This window comes from Diadema antillarum, unplaced genomic scaffold (assembly GCF_040938485.1).
Source record: "Diadema antillarum isolate AM-2024a unplaced genomic scaffold, OU_Dant_1.0 seq00001399_RagTag, whole genome shotgun sequence".
Lineage (NCBI taxonomy): Eukaryota > Metazoa > Echinodermata > Echinoidea > Diadematoida > Diadematidae > Diadema > Diadema antillarum.
The window spans coordinates 32907-53421 of record NW_027272154.1 but is presented as its reverse complement, the minus strand read 5'-3'; the positions used below and the strand labels follow the sequence as shown (position 1 = coordinate 53421).

General features: G+C 38.9%; 1 protein-coding gene across 1 annotated transcript in view; it reads right to left on the bottom strand.

The window, feature by feature from the left end:
* The window catches only part of LOC139709011 (amyloid-beta A4 precursor protein-binding family A member 1-like), a 47228-nt gene that overhangs the window by 21169 nt on the left and 5544 nt on the right, over positions 1-20515 (bottom strand). Inside the window, exons 2-3 of the mRNA XM_071620978.1 lie at positions 11088-11233; positions 1541-1567 (exon numbers count right to left, since the gene is read on the bottom strand). Coding sequence (XP_071477079.1) covers positions 1541-1567; positions 11088-11233 — 173 coding nt within the window. The remainder of the gene's footprint in view (positions 1-1540; positions 1568-11087; positions 11234-20515) is intronic.

The window sequence follows — 20515 nt, the reverse complement described above, 5'->3', positions numbered from 1 at the left end:
GGCGGTCTTGGCATGATAGTGTCTCATATATAGCACTCTTACACACAGATAGTGCAGGGGCACATCTGCGTTAAGAGCGTTTTGCCGTAGCCACCCTCCGCACCCGTCACAGCACCGGTTCTGACACCAAATGCCATCTGACACTCTGCCATCAACATTCCCATTTGGTCTTGTCAAAACTTTTAAACAGATGTGCACCTGACCCACGAGTATTGCAGAGCACATGCAAAACATACGGCTTTTGACCTGGTCTCCTTTGGATGGCATTCGACAAGAACGCTCTTATTTTTCGAGTGTGAATGGGGTGTTTAAGTAGAGAGTTCGAGCGGGACCACTACACATAGTAAGGTGAACCAGACTCATGCCTGAAAGACAGAGCATGCTACTGGGGGACATGTAAGACCAGTTGAAGGGACACAAAAGACTCGAGGTGCCATTTAGTAGTACATGTTTGACGCAAGAAAGACGGGCGTACATTTGTCTTAGATTTAGGAACTTTTGGCGGTGGTCTCTCCTATAGAAGCAGGCAGATGGAGAGAGAATACGGGGAGGTAAGAGAAAGAGAGAACAGAAAGGAGAGAGAGATGGAGACATCAGACATAAAAAGAGATGATGAGAAGGAAAAAACACAACATGGCAACTGTCAGTCACATGAATGAACATACATACGGTTGTAGATTTGTCTACCCAGTGTATAAGGTCAGACGATGGATGGAAGGAAATGGACGGAGAAAGACCGCGGTACGATATCCACGGATCACGGAATAGAAGAACCGTTATAGGAGATGTGTCCGAGTACAACATAGTTGGTGCAAATAGAGTAAGACGCCTATATATAATTATGTTATTTTTTAAAGATCCGTTTCGTCACAGAAATCTTTGGATGCCACTCACACCAGCTGGGATGCAATGAAACGTTACGAAGTATTTGTTTGCTTTTGTACAAGCATGCAATAATTTGAAAGAGCAGCTACTCATATCACTGATTTTCACTATTTTCAATAGTAGTCAATCTGCAGTTAAAAATGAAATATACCCTTAACAAAATTCAATGGCAATGGCAAATTAGGACTTGTGCCAATTTTACCAATGTGGCAAAAGTGAAATCGTACTTTTTTCATTTTCATATCAAATCCCCGGTGTTTCAGTGGCCTCCAAGGATATAATGAGAGAATTAGGCACATGTATGTGATTTCATGGTCAAACCAGGCTTCTTCCTTGTTTCAGCCACTAGATAAAAACTGAACAGCGACGACACTTTCAAAAAGACGCTTTAGCCAATGCCATCACGACACAAAAAAGCAACACACAGCAAACACACACATACTCAATCATCAAATGAGGACACGGAGTGAAAGTACATGTACATCAAAGATTTACACATCAACATTTGTAGTGACGCTAAATGCATGTGAGTTACACCCTTCTGCCCTGTACCAAGTCACAAAAATGTGTGTGTGTATGGAGTGAAAACATGATGGGGTAGTATGCACTGGAGGTGAAGAGACAAGCTCAAAAATGCAAAGTGAGGAGTTCCAACCTTGTACCACCGCTTCCTAAGGCGAGTCTATAACGATGCAGGAGATGGGTGGAAGAAGGGGGTAAAAAACAAGAAAACAGGAATGCCACAATATTATGGAAACATCACAGAGTGTATGGAAATGACAAGGCTTAAATTTGAGATGGATGTTTTGGAGTCCTTCCACTCCCTTGTCTCTCAGAATAATGCTGTTACCATGGCAACCAGCATCATGCTTGCATCAGAGCAAAACATGCTGGATTATTTCAAACTGTCCAGATGGAAAACTCTTACTGGAGGTCTGTTAATATGACTACTTAAACTGTCATAACAAGCAAGTTTTCACTTTAACATGGCTTTTAAATTTGACCAAAAAAAAAAATCAACTATAGTTCTATTTTATTTTTGAAAGAAACTAAAACATTGTTTAGAGACATTAAGCAAATTTTTCTGCTGCTTGATCAGAGAGATGCTTCAGACATCTCCCACAGATGTATACTTTATTGATATTGAGAACCCCCATCATGTGAGGTATTGATTGCTCGAAAAATGCATCTCTGAAGAGTAGGAGGGCACTGTGAAAGAAGACTCAATCGGATCACCATCACATCCCAAGCCACGATGCAGACAAAGAGTTTCATCCACTACCAGCAATGCCCCACCCCTCTAAACCCTCTTCTCTCTCTTTTTTTTTTAAGGGGATTTTTTTTTTTTTGAAGGAGAATTAAGAAGCAATTAAAGTTAGTCTGAAAAGAGCGAGTACCATATTAGAAGTACAACAGTGAAAACTTAATCAAAATTGGATAAAAATTAAGGAAGTTATGAAATTGTGAAGTTTCGCTCATTTTCATAAAACAGTTCTTGCCCCTAAATTACTATGAATATGCAAATGAGTGAGATGATGATGTCATAGCCTCACAACATGCTATACAGTTTGCACACAAAAACTTGAAATTTCCAGCCTTTCATTTGCAATTATGCTCCAGTCTCAAATCTCGATTTTTATATCTGACTGATCATTATTTTGAAGGTAGACAGCCAGGAATAACATTGTTTTACATTTGTACCAGAAAATATTATTTTTCATTATTTCTTTTTACACGATCAATGAGGTAATGGCACAATCAGCTCACTCATTTGCATATTCATATCAAACTGTATGAGAACTGTTTTGCAGAAATTAGTGAAACTTCACTAATTCATAACTTCCCTAATCTTTATATCCAATTTCGATCAAATTTTTCACTGTTGTGCTTGTTAGATTTTACTCTTTCTCACCAGACCAACAAATCTGGCCTGGAATTTCCCTTTAACTGTCACCTGGGGTCAGTGTGGGACACGGCAATAACAAGCTGGCAGTCTGAGGGGTGGGGACATATACATACATACATACATACGTACATACATACATACATACATAGCTACATACACATGTACATACTGGTCATAGCTGGTCATGCCAATATCATAGCATACCACCAGACGAGGCATGTAGCATGCATCAACCGAAGTCAATCGTCACACTCAATCTTTGTGGAGTATACCATAAACAGACAGATGAGTGGACATAATGTGCAACACATCTCAAAAGTGGTAATAATCGATGACTACCACCTGTGTCAGCAGTGACCAAAAGATGAATTGATGTGAGCATCAGCAGTCAAATCTTTTGATAGTCCTCAAATCATTCATACATAAATGTGTAAACCCTGAAGCCCATAATCTTAGAGGCATTTAGACAATTTGGCTGTTGCAAGGATACACCCACTCATGAATGAATTCCACTTTGAAAGACAACAAGATAAAATGAACATTGGAAACAGAAAACTTAAGTATTTCTTGTGAGTTCTCAACATAAGCCAAATAGAACCGTGTGTTTTCGTATCAAAAAGGTAGGGGAAAATAAAGAGAAAACTCCACCTGAAATATGAATTGTACATCTGAGAAAGACTGCAGCTGCACTGAGCAGAAATAAGATTAAACCAGCCACCAATATAACCCTTGGATTCCGGCAGGTAACCTGCATATTCACATCGTCAATGGTATATAATATTTCAGCTTATGGTCGTAAGAGGGTTAAAGAAGATGATGTTGATAGGAGCCACCCCGTTGACGTCAGTGCACTATTACACTAATACCGTCAGGAGCCGGATGTGACACACTACTGGATTCTCAATCGCCAAAGAGAAACAACAACAACAAAACAGTGATACACCAGAAGTAGCTTTCAAATGGATCATTCTTGGAAGTGTCACGCCACACTGACAATCAGATTGACTACTGTGTGATTGTTACATTCATTGGATTCATTGACTGATCTCGGCTTGAGCATGTTATTTTTAAAGTAGCAGTCATTACTTCTCTCCCCCCTCAAAAAAAAAACAAACAAAACAAAACAAAACTCAGGTTCAGGTTTATTAAACAAAAATGTGTGCATGAAATTGCCAGCCTTTATAAACAATATGAAAATTATCAAATTTGACATTATTCAGAGTACGTCATGCTGATAGTAATCACTTTAACACCTCTACCTTATCACTCCTGGGAGTGACGATGAACCCATACCCCGTCGGATTCTGAAAGCCAAATACACTTTGTACAGGACACACTGTATGCGGTGAATTATAAATGACTTTTATGAGAAATTATGCAGCATTGTACCACAGGGAAGAATTATATATCTAACCAATTTGACATGAATAATACTTTGTCTCTATTCATATTTTAAATCCCTTTTGATAATACTTGAAAACAACTGAGAAAATTAAAATTGAACTGTAGAAACATTGTAACATTGTACGAACAATGCATTATAGGAATTGAATAATGTGACTTCAAAAGAAATAAAAAAGGGACAGCAAGATTGGGTGGTAGAAGGCTTCACGGTGCACCACGTATTCTTTCTGGAGTATGTGAGTGGCCCTGAAAAGGGCCTACCCAATCCCGACGTTTCGGCAAGCATGTTCTCGCCGTTCTCAAGGGAAGATTGTGACATTAAGTGTACACATGCAGAAGCAAGAAAAACATTATCTTTCCAATGACTAATTTCTGTTATTCTAAATGAGCTCGCCGCCTGAGCAGTCCAACAGCTCTTCTTGCGATCTGCCAAATGTGACCTTTCATGTGGCCGATGTTTCTGTAAATGTTTGGCAACTAAATCATATTACATTATAGGAAAAGAAGAATGTATCTATCTATGTACATCGTAGGGGAAAAAAAATCTTATCTCGCTGACGGCACTGTCTGAACCCATTACTTAAATAACTGGAGGAGAGAACAATATATCAAACCTAGCTTGGCTGGCACCGAGGGGATAGCATAAACTAACCCAATCAGCTTGTCAGCTACTATAGCTTCTTCCAGGCAGGGCAATTTGCTATGACAAATGTTGCCATTAGTCACTTTATTAGTTAGGGCCTTTTTTTGTTTTGTTTTGGTTTTTTTCATGTCAAGAAAGAGCAATTCATTATTTCATTCAATTCTTTCTTTTCAATATAAAACATGCATGTTCTGGGAAAGTTTATTTTTGTTATTTTGAAAGAAAAAGAAATATCTACGTATATGCAGGAATCATATCCTGATTATGATAAACACCAGCACTAGGGGTTAATTTCTTGTTGACTACTTTAATCGGGGTTCCTGCACTGTTTGAAAAATTCAATTTAATGAATTTTCCCATGACTTCTCCATGCAAAAATTGAGAAATCTAGGACCATTATTTGGATAGTAATTTCATAAGAACAAAAGTGGTTGGTGTTGAATAAATGGAAATTACTATTAGATAAATAGTGTCCGATGTAAAATGTTGATACCACACATCAACACTACATGCGGAAGAGGACTTACACGATTGTAGTCAAATTTTATTTGATTAAATGTTTTCCTTGAAAACAAAATAACTTTGCACAAAAGAAGATCACTAAAAGGCAAAAAGTATAAAAATCCACAAATTTCTAAGGCTTTTCCATGATATATTTTTAATTCTGCATTTTCCATGACTTTTCAAGAACTGGAAAAACATTTCCCAAATTCACTGACTTTTCCATGTTTTCCATGATCACAGGAACCCTGTGTAATGATTTACTGAGGTCAAACTAGACAGTGGGGTAGGAGTTCATGTGTTGCCACAATTGATATGAATGAAGTAAAATGAAAACAGTCAAACAATCTGCTGTTTGAGATGATTTTTCATAGTTTCTGACACATTGCCCAGTGTATGAAACTAAAGAATGAGAACTAATATACAGCAAAAGAAGTACCCCAAACAAACCACACAGTCAGTTTGTATTAATCTTTACATGATAGACTATGAACAAAGGCATACAGCTGAGGGAGTGTATTACTATGGGACATCATATGCTCAAGTTCTTTTTTACTATGGAATGAGAAAATTATTGCACAGTCCATAATAAACAAAGCAAAACAAAAAATGAACAATCAAATTTTGGCACAATATAGATTGTCTACTGCTGTTTACAAGATACCTCTAAAAAATGTCTTTAATTCTCTAGTAAAGTTTACCCACAATATTTTGTGATATAAAAGATCCATGAAAGAAAATGATAAAATACCAATTTTATTCATATAAAATTGATGCACTTTGGGAAAAAAAAGAAGTCATTCTGCCTAGTCACAGCACGGTGGAAGAAAAGACATGTAATAAATGCATACACTCACTGTCGGGATATCAGGCGAGATACAAATCTAATGTTGAAGGAAAAATTCTCCTCTGATGGGATGTCTTTCACTGGCTCTTGGATATATTGGTGGATTTGCTGGTTAAAAGGCGGGGCAACTGTTGTCACTTTCTGGACGTGCGAAAAGCGTAAACTTGGGTAAACTTTGAGTCGCAAAGTTTGTTTACATCTTCTATTGCCATCTCCGTGGAGGGTTTGGATTAACGATCATCACGGCACGTGTCGGCTCCTATTTTACTTACGCCAAGCTTCAGTGCGTGATAGACAGGCGGAGTGGGAGAAAACGAGAGAGACGGATGGAATGCTACGGCTGGCTGCGCATCCAAACAAGATGGCTCGGTACAGGGCTGCACATACCCACATCGTCTCTCCGTGATCCTCTGCTTGCTTAAGGGGAAACATCACACCCCAAACAGCCATTCTCTTCCTTTTCCGACCTCAACGCAACAATGTATGGTTGCACCTCATGCGACTACTGCCAGGCATATTTCTGAGATATTTTTGTGGTCACTTTGATCTTCCTTTGCTGCTGATCAGATCACTCTGCACACTTTCTATGACCGGCATTACCTCAAATCAAATCATTGCAAGGTCTCTTGTCCCTTTTTTTTATCTTTTTTTATTTTTAGGATTAAACTTTGCACAGTCATTCACTTCAACACTCTCTAATACACACACACACACACAACACAAATTTAATGCGCATGCACATACACATTAATGTTATATTTATCCATGGAAATGAATTTTTTCATTGCATTCCCTGTCCTCACAAAACACACACACACACACACACACACACACACACACACACACACACACACACACACACACACACACAAACACACACGCAAGAGAATATACATTATGCACTAAAATTCAACTCATTCCCTGAATACATTTAGTCCAAGAGCATTAGGTCAAAAAAGGCCTAAACCTGGACATTTTTGGTAACAAGCTGATTTTTTCAGGATAGGTCCAGAAAAATGTCTAGAATAACATACTAAAAGTCCTCATGAATCCTCCTTGAGCGTTTTCCGCAATCCAAGATGGCGTCCAAAATGGCCGCCATTTCCAGAAATTCTTATAACTTTTCAACCAGAGAACCCAAATACAAAATTTAAATGTCTAAATATATGTTTTGAAGCATGAAGAACTCAATAAAATACATATCAAGAGATGTTGATGCACGCAAGTACCGAAATCCAAGATGGCGTCTAAAATGGCCGCCATTTTCTGAAATTCTTATAGCTTTTCAGTCAGGTAACCCAAATACGAAATTTATATGTCTAAATATATGTTTTGAAGCATGAAGAACTCATTGAAACACATATCAAGAGATTTTGATGCACGCAAGTACCGAAATCCAAGATGGCGTCCAAAATGGCTGCCATTTTCTGAAATTGTTATAGCTTTTCAGCCAGGTAACCTAAATACAAAATTTAAGTGTCTAGATATATGTTTTGAAGGATGAAGAACTCAATAAAATACATATTAAGAGATGTTGACGCACACAAGTACCGTAATCCAATATGGCAACCAAAATGGCGGCCATTTCCTGAAATTTTTATAACCTTTCAACTAGAGAACCCAATACACAATGAAGTGTCTTTTCACGTTTCGAAACATGAATAACTCAATAAAATACATATTAAGAGATTTAGACGCACGAATGTGCTGATTTTAACGCTCGAGCTCTTCCTTATATGGAAAATGGGGTGCAAAATGTCCCAATTTTATCTCACAATTATGTAAATAAATGTCAATATATTTTATAATAAACTTTTTATTTAAGATATAGTTCTTATGTGTAAAGTATACAAATAAAAGCATTTGCATGTTAACGTCAAGGAGTGTGTCCTTGTTACGAGAGAAATTATTTCACCAACAGATTTGTTGCTAAACAGAAAGCCTACTAGAAGGCAATATCCGTTTACCACATGGTCTATTTTCGTCACCTTAAGCACATGAGATGAACATTTAGTGCTAGCCCCTTTTTATTATGGTGCGATCTGTTGATGAAATACTAGATTTTTGTTTCTATTAAAAAGTGTAAGTAGAATGAAGACTAGCATATTCAAGGCAATGAGCTAGTAGATGATGTGGGGGGGGGGGGGATCACCTTCGACTGGAGGGAGTTTTGCATTTCGATGATCGTCATTAAACGGCCTAATGCACCCTTGGTGTTATATGGAGAAAATTATCCATTCTCGAAGAGTAGATAATAATAGTCTCATTATCCCCATCCCCCATCGAAAAGAAGGAGCTTATACACTTGAATAGAAATGAAATAATTATATCATTTACACACATTTGATGGAATATTTGGGAATTGTTAATCAAAAGGGGAATTTAATATATATTGGGGGAGTGAGCGGTTGAAGAGTTAGGGCAAATTACCCTTCAATATGAGGGAACTAACTTTTGCATTTTGTAAGTGAAGGATCTAGTGCACACTTTTTGATGACAGATTCGGAAATTTGTTAATCTCAAAAGTGTACAAAGTCTATAAAAAGGGGCCGAGCGAGGGACGTTTAGCATTTTTATGATTGCAACTGAATGACAAAGTGCAAATACTTCAGGTTGAATATTTGGAAAATAATGATTGTACAGGCCACCACCTTCCCCAAGGAGGAGGGGGGGGGGGGATGCATCCAACCCAACCTATACCCGTTTTGTGCACATTTAAGGGAAAGATTCCACTGGACCTTCTGAGTTGTTGAGTCTCGAACATTATGTTGAATTTCTTTGTCTCTTGAAACAGGCTAAAAACAGCAAATTTTGATGAACAAACGGCGGCCATTTTGGGCAACATTTGGTTTTCGGGAAGAACTCACGCGGTTTTATTTGTACTTATGTGCTTCATGATCTCTAAATAAGTATTTCGTTGGGTTCCGTATGTCTTAAAATATATATTTATACATTTAAGTGCGTATCGCAATTACGTAGTTGCAGGGTTATGAGAAAAACAGGAAATGGCAGCCATTTTGGACACCATTTTGGATTTCTGGAAGTGCTCAAGTGCTTTATTTGTGTTTCAAAATCTCTGAATAAGTATTATATTTGGTTCCTTGAGACTCAAAACGTATATTTCGACATTCCAAGTGTGTACAGTTGACATCTACTTGCAAAATTATGAAAAAAAAAATCAGGAAATGGCGGCCATTTTGGACGCCATCTTGGATTACGATACTTGTGAGCTTCAACAACTCTTAATACGTACTTTATTGAGTTCTTCATCCTTCAGAACATATATGTAGACATTTAAATTTTGTATTTAGGCTACCTGGCTGAAAAGTTATGAATTTCAGAAAATGGCAGCCATTTTGGACGCCATCTTGGATTATGGTACTTGCGTGCATCAAAATCTGTTGATATGTGTTTCAATGAGTTCTTCATGCTTCAAAACATATATTTAGACATTTAAATTTCGTATTTGGGTTACCTGACTGAAAAGCTATAAGAATTTCAGAAAATGGCGGCCATTTAAGACGCCATCTTGGATTTCGGTACTTGCGTGCATCAACATCTCTTGATACGTATTTTATTGAGTTCTTCATGCTTTAAAACATATATTTAGACATTCAAATTTTGTATTTGGGTTCTCTGGTTGAAAAGTTACAAGAATTTCTGGAAATGGCGGCCATTTTGGACGCCATCTTGGATTGCGGAAAACGCTCAAGGAGGATTTATGAGGACTTTTAGTATGTTATTCTAGACATGTTTCTGGACTTATCCTGAAAAAATCAGCTTGTTACCAAAAATGTCCAGGTTAAAACTAATACTCTTGGACTAATTGCAAAGGCCTTCTCCTTATTCATCCATCTTGGAATTCAAAAAATGAAATAAAAGCCTGGCAACACAGACTGTCTATTTCAGTTTTCTCTGTGGGACTTCTAGTTACATTTCATTCAGTTGATTAAAGGAAAATTTCACCTTTATATTCATGTGGATTGAGAAAAAGCAGCAATATAGTAGATCACATATCAGTGAAAGTTTGGGGAAAAATGGACAATCTGTTCAAAAGTTATAAATTTTTTTAATTTCATTGTTGACATCGCTGGATGAGAAGACTACTACGGCTTGTCATGTCACATGCGTACAACGCTATAAAGAAAATGTAAAGAAAATTGAACATTTTCACTTTTCTCCCATGATAACAGCACTTGACTTGCCTGTTTTAGAAGGCATAGGGAATGATATTACCCTTATACGTCAGTAACAAGTCAAGGGAATGTGTACTTTTTATCAAAATGTTAAATTTTGTTGAATTCTCGTTATATTTTCCTTCTATTATTCTACGCATGTGACATCATAAACTGTAGTAGTCTTCTCGTCCAGCTGTGACTGCGTAGAAACTTCAAAAATTAATAACTTTTGAACGGCTTGTCCAAATTTCCTCAAACTTCCACTGATGTGTTCTACTGATATTGCTGCATTCACTCAATCCACACACATAGTAAGGTGAACTTGTCCTTTAAATTTGAAATATGTGTATTGCAAAAGCTTCATTGGAACACATTTCAATAGGATGAGTTTACAACATTGCATGATGTCTCATGAGCATCCATTTGCAGGTCTGAAGGAGCGATGGATAGAAAGAATGAATTCATTTTTTCTCATAACACACTTTCCTCAACAAAAGTCTTGCAAAAGGTATATGATATTTCAAGATACATTTACAAGGTGTAACTGAGTACAAGCATCAGTTGTAATACAAAACATGTTGGTGTATTACATCATCACCTTTTGTTATGGTACTACACCAAGCACTGGTGCATTACACCCCACAAGGGTGAATTGCACCTTGAAGTCTTGTTCTGACACCTTGCCCTACACCTGGCATAAGCATAGCTACACTGACGGCTCACCTTGATCCTGTTGACGGCCTCCTGTGCCTGCTGCATGCGGACCTTCTTGGTCGGCTGCTTGGTCGTGACCAGCTGGGTGGAGCCCAGGTAGGCCGCTGGGTAGATAATGCCCCGCCCCAAAGCTGTTTCATCATGAGGGCCACGGGCTGTTGGACAAATAGAGAGAGAAGGGGAAAAAGAATACCAAGTTTACTAAGCAAATTGTCATCATCTGACTGCATGGGCTTTAAAACAAGACACAAGAAGTCTACACAATATATTCTGCCACAGAATTCTAATACCAAACTTGAATGCTTGCACTTGCAATGACATCCATTTAGTTTTTCATCAGCGTATTCACTGTATGAGGCCCAGCGTTAACTCTGAAAATCTTGAAATGTGTAAATCACATCATCAGGCTGTGCTGTCTTTGCTGTGCGTGCATCTGTGCACAAATACCATCATTTTCTCTATGCCTGATGTTCAACGTGAGATGAACTTTCTTGCAGTTGCAACAGCAGTGCCTGGGATGATCTAATGAATTGTGAAAGCTGACGGCGGGGGCAGACATTTTCACGGTAACAGTGAGGCATGCCGGCAAATTATGTCTGCATCTAATGAAAGTTTCTCTATGCAAAAGCCTCCAAATAACAACACACAATACCAAGATGGGAAGTAAAGGGCACATATCAAGCACAGTGACTTAACTACACTGACTCTAGCTAATATGGAGCTTGATCATCTTCATCCTCATGTCAAGTAAGAAACACTCAAAAGTTCAGGGATGGAGATTCTCCAAGACTACCCCCTTCCCCCCACCCTTAATTCTACTTGCTAGGCAACGCAAGAGGGTATTACAGGCCAACTCAAAATAGCAAGGAGGAAATTGTCTGCACAAAGCTGAGGGTGAATTTCCTGCTCTATCCCCACTTTTCTGGGCCAGTATTTATATACCCAAATGTGATCTGACGGACATGGGGATGCCCATAGAGAGAGAGAGAGAGATTAAAAAAAAAAATATATATATATATATATACATCTGCTTCATGGTGCATAGCCTAGTCCTCGTTTGGTGGAAGAGAGTGCAATGGATGCACAATTTAACTTGTTGCTGTGGAGATATTGTCATTTTCCAAAGAGTTTGTGCTCAACATCATGCAGTTCCCACATGAAGTACGGTTAAACAAGGCTGGACGGGTGACCATATCATTTGTCTCTTTACACTACAGTTTCAAGTACAATATCTTGTTTTGACCCTCCCTTCACTTTACATGTCTCTCCTTGTGTTTTCTGCAAGAAAATGCTATGTTACAAGTTAAAAGTATGCCAGAGATATTTGACCCACAGAATTATGTATTTCGACGGATTCCAATGCATTTAAACTAAACAGTTTGACATTCTCGTTCTAGAATGTCCTAGCCAGACTACTGTTTGTACAAGTAACTCTGTAATCTTGGATCATTTGTGTACACACACTCACATACACAAATGATATTTTTGTTACAAAGGAAGACAACATAAAACAAAACCATATAGATTTTTGGGACTATCTAATTCACAATCTATGATGATTGACAATACCACCACCATTATGAATGCCAAAAATAGAAAGGTCAGGAGACCAAATGAAATAAGTGAGCACCAACATATTATGAAGAAGAAAAGGGAAAGTATATTCTTGCATATATGGAAATGGGAAAAAAAACAGCAGAGCAAACAAACCCCAAAATAAAACAATGTTCACAACATGGTACAGATCAAAATCAAAACAAGAATGGCTAAAACAAAGATGACAATTAAAAAGCAAAATGAGAATACAAGGTATACAAATTAAAGACAGAGCCCAGAGAACTAAAAAGATAGATAAACACAAACAGGATGTGACTGAGTGAAAGGGGAATCCTCTAGAGAATAGAAGATAGAAAAAAAATATGATGCACATTATCACTACAAGAACAGAGAAATGAAAAAGCCACCATTTAAGAAGAAAAAACAGAACAAAAAAAAAGACAAACATAACATCAATTCCAAGAATGAGAAGAAAAATAAAAAGGCAAAATCATATGAAGGGAGGAGAATCAAGAGGACTGCGGATGAAGAAAGATTTTCATATCCTCTCTAAACAGCATCTTGAGGGGTGGTGGAACGAGCGGTGTTCTCAAGAGTCGTGTATTGCTGTGCGGATGGCGCCTCGTTGTGTGCGGGTCGTAAATGGGTCAATGCATTTGGGCCACATTACTCCTGCATAGCGGACTGACAAAACATATTAAATTTCGAATAACACCAAAAAAAAAAAAAAAAGGAGAGTGCAGATCGTAAAGACAACAACATGATGCTGACATTTATGTCACCGCACTTTCTGAGCCTGCCTGATTTTTTGCCACCTTTATTGTGGCCCTTGTTTATTTTGTCCCCTCCCCCCCCTCCCCCCTTGGGGTAAGAATTATTGCCACGGGAAATAAGGTGAAGGGGTGGTTTGCTCACGACACGTAAAAGAAAAAAAAAGGAGTGTGAAAAAAAAAAAGGGTGAGAACAGGAGTGGTAGAAATGTGATATGAATGGGGAAATAAGGAGCCATTGGCACCTTGTGTGATGGTGAGGATGTGTCGCCATCGCCGAGAAACGGCGAAGATTGAATTTGACAACCATTTTGGGTGAGCCGAGGGACATTGTAGTGACAAGGTTATTCCAAATCATCGCTCGCTGGAACGATTCTACCTGGGACATGATTCAATTGAGACCCCGCTGCATGACACTGGATACATTCATTCACAAAGTGTTGATGCGTGAATGACATCCTTATTGATTTAAGTTGTAGTGTTTTTTTTAAACAAATTTCATTTTAAATGTCAATTTCACTTTTATGATGACTGAAAAAGAAAGAGTTTTTTATTGTGAATATTGTATGTTTACAATGTCAATGAGCAGGACAGCAATCATCAGTTTTACTCAGCAAATGAAGTTGGCACATCAATAATTGTTCTTAACTTTTCTAAGTGGCATGAATATTGTTTGTATTCGACAACATGTTATGACTAAAAAAGAAAACTAGTTGGTAGGAAAAGTTGCAAAATAAATAAATGTAGTAACTGCGGTTAGAGTAGTGATGAAAATGTCAGTAATGTTGCATGTGGCAGTAGTAAAGAAGAGGTAGTAGCAGTAGTGGTAGCAAGTAGTAGTTGTCACAGTAGAGGAAGGAGAAGTAGTTGTTGACGTGGTAGCAGCAGTACTTGTTGTCATAGTAGAGGAAGCAGTAGTAGCAGTTGTGGTAGCAGCAGATGTGTTACGTGAAGTGGACATATCTTATGGGAATAAGTTGTGGTCATTAACCATATCACAGTTTCAATGCAGGAACAAATGAGGTGATGTCTTATAAGGACATGGCTCTGAACGCACACACAAGCCTTTTAAAATCCACGTTAAGTTTGTCTCGGCCGTGTCCTTGGTAGGAAGAGGAGCAGTTATCGAGGAACCGACGATGATGATACTTTACCGTCGCCGATCCAAGTGCTATGAACAGATGCACCCAGGGCAGTTTACCGTAAATGCCAAGATGTTTATGGCAATCTAATGAAGATGTAGAAGGATGAGTCGGAGCTACCAAAGCAAATGATTTGCCATCGTAATGTCCCCTCAACAAAAGAAATATCGGCTGACTGAATCTCTCCCATCATGTGAGAGTATTTGGATAGACTCACCTGCCACCTCTCATTTTGAAGCACAGATAAGCATGCATCATCTTGGAAGCTATAAATCTACCATCAGCTTGCCTTGTCAAAGCAGTATATAGCAGTATATATATAGCTATTGCGATGTGAAGAGTTTAAATGCAAAAACCGACATATTCACTTTTATCAACTTGAGATATATGACATTCAAACTGCTGAAATACAAAGAAAGTAATCAAAATTTATGTGATGATTTTCATAACATCTTCAAAAATATGTTGTGTAATGAGTGCAATATCATTAAAAATATTCAATTTTTCTCTATTTGATGATGATCTTACTCTGAAAATAGTGTTCATCTGTTTTTGCATTCAAATTCTTCATATATAAACTTACCGTCTGACAGTGCGTTATAGCCCTCTGAATAGGTAATGCACTTCATAATGCTGAGCCATTAACCTATCTGCCCATTACATACAAACATGTCTAATTCAAGAGCAAACCGAAGTGACCCACAGAAGTACAGACACACAGATACACACATACAGACACACACATACATACATATACACAGACACACACATACACAGGCACACACAAAAATGCATATTTGTACACCTAATAATGGTTATAAAGGTCTTATCATGCCTTATCATACCTTAGGGAAAAACCTGGTATGACTTTATGGGTACAAGGCCCATACACATCCAGGAAATTACGTTGGGATTCTGGAGCTCACATTATCAAAATCCATTCAACATAAGGGACCTACAAAACGGCAATGTGTCCTGAGGCAGGTCTAGGAAAATAGTGCACAGGGATGCCAAAAGGGACATGGACCAAGGGGATGGGTAACTCCACACAGAAATCTCTGTCAACATTGCAAGATTCAATACGGGGTGGTTTGGGCCTCGGGCCTCCCGGCACAGCATCTCTCCGTCTTGAATTCATTCCTTTGCACGTTCTCACTCTCCGTCTATCCCCCTGGGCGGGAACCCGATAGGATGGACAGGGTCAGGCATTATAAGCCACCGATAAAGACATCAATTACTGGCCGCAGATTCTCTGTTAACCCCTCCAGAGCCGCGCACCCTCCCCAGAATATGGGGACGAATTTCTTGTCGAGTTCGGCCAATTGGCTGGAAGGATGTGATCGTTCTCCCCTCCTTGCCATCCATATTGCATGGGCTGAAAATGATGAATATTGAAATGATAACGCCGCACTGCGTTATGCCGTTATCGGCATTACAAAATGGGCAGACCCCTCCCCCCCCCCCCCCACAGCGGTAGATGTTTAATACATTAAGGCATCCGTAGGACCAATATGGAACAGACGGTACGTGCATTTTGAGAGAACATGAGATTTCTTGCCGTGGAATATGTCTGCGGCCTCCCAAAGAACATCTTGGCTTGCTAAACTTCCTTCTCAAATTCCCTTGTACAAAACAGGGGTGACTGTCCGAATGCAGCATCCTTTCATCGTATGCTTGTGACACATTTTCTTTTTTCTTTTCTTTTTTTTTTGCAGCTCAATGCAAGATGGAGGTAGATATTAGCAAAACCACATTTATTTCTTTTCTCTCTGTCCCTCTGTCTCCATGTGTCTCTCTCTCTCAGCCTCAAAGCATCTAGCAACCACATTTTCTTCCTGTGTTAAAGGTCAACCTCACGTATTAAAAATTAGCTTTCACTTTCAGACTATGTTAGACTACCTACTACAGGCAAACACTAAGAAAATCTGAAAAAAAAAGAGGAACAGTTTATAAGAAAGAAAAAAACACTGTCAAATCCAACTTACCATTGGGATTCCTTATTACTTGCTACTTCTTTTTTTCAGCACTGAGTGAACCCAATGTTTAATTTAACCTATTGAGGACGAGTTCCGAGTATACTCGGGCAAGCATCTATGGAAAATGCGTGTTGTAGCAAAATCAAACGGTCCTCAACGGGTTAATGTATATAGCTAACATATTCTGCAAGGAGTACATAAGACACCCAGGCCAACTGCTATTAAGTTACAAATAAATATATGACGGATTATTGGACACTGATCTCTTATGGAGTCATATTCTAAGAAACTAGCAATTCAGATCATTGTGCCCAACATTTGCCTACACATTACTGTTCTGGTAAGAGGATAACATATCAACATGAGATCATCTATACCACCTTATCTCTCCATCTTTCTTTTTTTTCCCTCTCTCTCTCTCTCTGTCAATACAGCCATCTATATGTCTCACATATCAAGGTGTGGTATCTATCTACCCATGTACTATCATACATATATACATACACATACTTATAATACACACACTCATATACTGTAAAAGTGGATATTTTCGTGCGACTAATTTTTCGCGCTTGGCTGGGTAAAAAGAGTTTCGCGTGTTTTTAATTCCATGGAATTAAGACATCAACTACTGGAACATATGGCATGCAAAAATATTCGCGTGCTTTTATTTTTGCGCTAGCTTATGGTTGCGCAAAATGCGCAAAAATCTCTATTTTTACAGTAATATATATATACATACTCATGCATTACAACTAGTGTAAGTTTTTCCCAGCTACATACTGCACAGGTATCAATTTTAAGATGCAGTCAATCATACATATGTATGACCTGTACAAGAAGGACCCCAAATTGTGCAATTTTCATGACTCTGTGCAATGAGGTTGTGAGAAGTGGGCTGTCATCCAAACAAGGTGCAAGGCAACCATTTTGGTTTCGGGGTGTAATATCCCTGCACCCATGAGAATTATTATATAATTCAAAGGGTAGTTAACACCTCTGGTACACCCCATCGCCCCTCCCTCCCCACCCCCACCCCCCCCCCCCCCCCAGCCTAGACTTGGTGTTATCACACACCTCCTTTCTGGATGAGATGCTGCTTGATGGAGAGTGCCTGGGGACCGAAGATGGGGGGAAAAAAGAGGCCAGCGCGTCATTCCAATGCCACCTGTCCCTGATACGGGAAGAACCGTGACAACGGGGTCTGGATGCGTATCGTGTTGCCAGTGGGGCATACAATGGGCCACAGGAGTGATAACGTGAACGCTGCTTTGCTCCATACTCACTCACCGAATGACTGGTAAGAGGGAACTCTCCACTGCATGCAGTGGGAGATATATGGCAGTGAAATGAAAATCTTGAAGTGGTCACCTACTTTGCATTCCAAATTTCGACATTTATGATGGACACCATGCAGCACGGCTGTACATTTTCCAGTGATGCAAAATTCTTCGAAGATCAAGAGATGATGCACCATGAAGACAAAAACTTGTCTACTTGACCTAACGTTTAAAGCATATGAACTTTCACAAAAATCTGCATTAACTGTTCACAGTGATAATTGTTTCCTGCCTACAGAAAGACTACTTAATCACCATAGCTATGAATAAGCTCAAGGTCTTGTCTTTGTTGCTCTACACATTCTGCTATTATATATTTTTGCACAGTATATCAATATTCCACCTGCTTCTTAAAAAAAAAACAATTATAGACCAGTTTAGCATAGCAATAGCACCCAATGAGATCATCTTGAGCAGAGATTAGTTTTTAATACAAAGTTGGTTTTACATGGCTTCAAGCTGATCATCTGAGAGTTAGCACACATGAACAACTCTCATCTCTTTTTCATATTACCCATCATTCCAGACGTTTCTTACATTCATTCTCTCTTGACCTTTTCATAAAGCAAATTTTGAACATGTGAACAAACAACTTTTGTATATAAGGAGTGCACTGTGGAGAAGTTGTCTTTTTTCCTTCTGTTCTCCAAGACAGAAAATGTCATGTATTGCTCCACGACAAACTGGTCGAACAAATATTTCCTAACCCAGATTTCTGTTCTGGGGGAAGATAAAAAAAAAAGTAGCATCCCCAGTTCAAATACATCTAACACTAACTCCATCACACTCAATGTTTGACAAGTGCTTCTTAGACGACCAAAATCGATATGCACTCAAGCTTGTCCATCCCCCACCCCCTCGTGTTTCTGCTAGATAAAATATGTTAAAAATGATGTGTGTGTGTGTGTGTGTGTGTGTGTGTGCATTTGTGTGTGTATATGTATGTCTGTGTGTGTGTATTTGTGTGTCTGTGTATTTGTGTGTCTGTGTGTCTGTGTAAGAGACAGAGAGGAATAGATTGATGGTGAGAGGCGAAACCAGAACTCCCAAATGGTTGTACATCCTCTCCAAATGGGTTGAGGTGTTGTCATATTCCCTAAAGCTCCTCCTTTTTTGGGCACGCATCAAATCATTATAATCAACTTGTAAATGTGCCACTACCCCCCAATCCTGGTTTGGAGCCCCTCGTGCCATTAGCGAACCTTATCTCCTGTCCAGTCTCCTTGCTCCTACAATTCCAGGATGCTGGTCACCATGACAACAGGGGAAGGTCAGAATAGGCGTATCATGTAGACAGCAAGAAGCCATTAATCGACAGATCCACAGTGCTGTCAGGTACCAGGAGAACCCAATCCTTCTTAACACGCAGCAAGTAATGCTGAGCTAATTAATCGAACACTTGACACTCGGCAAGGCAATAAGACACTCTCTCTACTGCATTTTTCAATCACTTCCATGGTCTACCAGGAATTACCTCCAGGTAATCTCTAAATAACATGTCTGGATCATAAGAATGACTTTTCAACCACTGCTTAGTGCCTTCTCTTAAGTCATTCATTTCTCTGAAATTCACAGAAACTCCCTCACCCCATCCCCCCCCCCCCCCCCCCCCCCCCCGAAATCTGCTTTCTGCACCCGATGGGATAGATCTGGGTTAAGCATCCTCATAATCACTGAGAGAGGGCTGACTTTTTTGTCTTCATATCTAAAGACAGCACAATTTTGAATATGCTTTACTTGGGACTTACGGATGTGCAGTTTTGAAAAATCATAACTCTCTAAAAAAAAAAAATGAGTGAAAGTATTCACTCTTAATGGAGTGATTACAAAAAAGAGTGAAATTGGAGTGAATTTTGAGTGAAAATGTTGATTTTTACTTGTTTTGGGGTGACCTCAGGGATCACTCCTAAATCTTCGAGTGATCCCTGAGGTCACTCCAAAATGAGTGAAAATGAACATTTTCACTCAAAATTCACTCCAATATCACTCTAAATTCACTCTTTTTTATATTCACTCATTAAGAGTGAATATTTTCACTTAATTTTTTTAGAGAGTACATGTCACACTGTCTCCCTCTCTCCCCCCTCCTCTCTCTCTCTTTTTCTCTCACACACACATACATACAGTATACATTTATTCACATGCAAATATGTATGTATGTATGTATGTATGTATGTATGTATGCATAACTATGTGGGCGCCAGTATATGCAGTGTATTTGTTTTTCTTGCTATATACAATTCCATGAATATCGTGCAGCTCACACCATCCTTTCTTCTGTTTCTAAGAAATGACAAAGGTGAAAATCATCCTTTGGGGTGCTTGAAGTACAGAAATCAGTCTTAAATCAAAGTTTTGATACACTCATTACACTCATTTAATAGCTGTACAGACAGACCTCGACGCGAACCTATGACACACAGAGATGTATGATATCTCAGTTGCCTGTAATCTGTTCAGAGAACAATAGCAAACAAAAATACTTGCCAGCTAATAATTACCACCCATTTAGGGTCATTTGGGAATTGTACCTGCCTCTAGCCACAAATGTCTACAGCGAGAGATGCGCGGGAGAAAGCTAACCAGATGAATTGACGTTGATATTTTCATTTGCGGAAGCCACTGCACGCAGCATGTGTGATGATGAGAAAC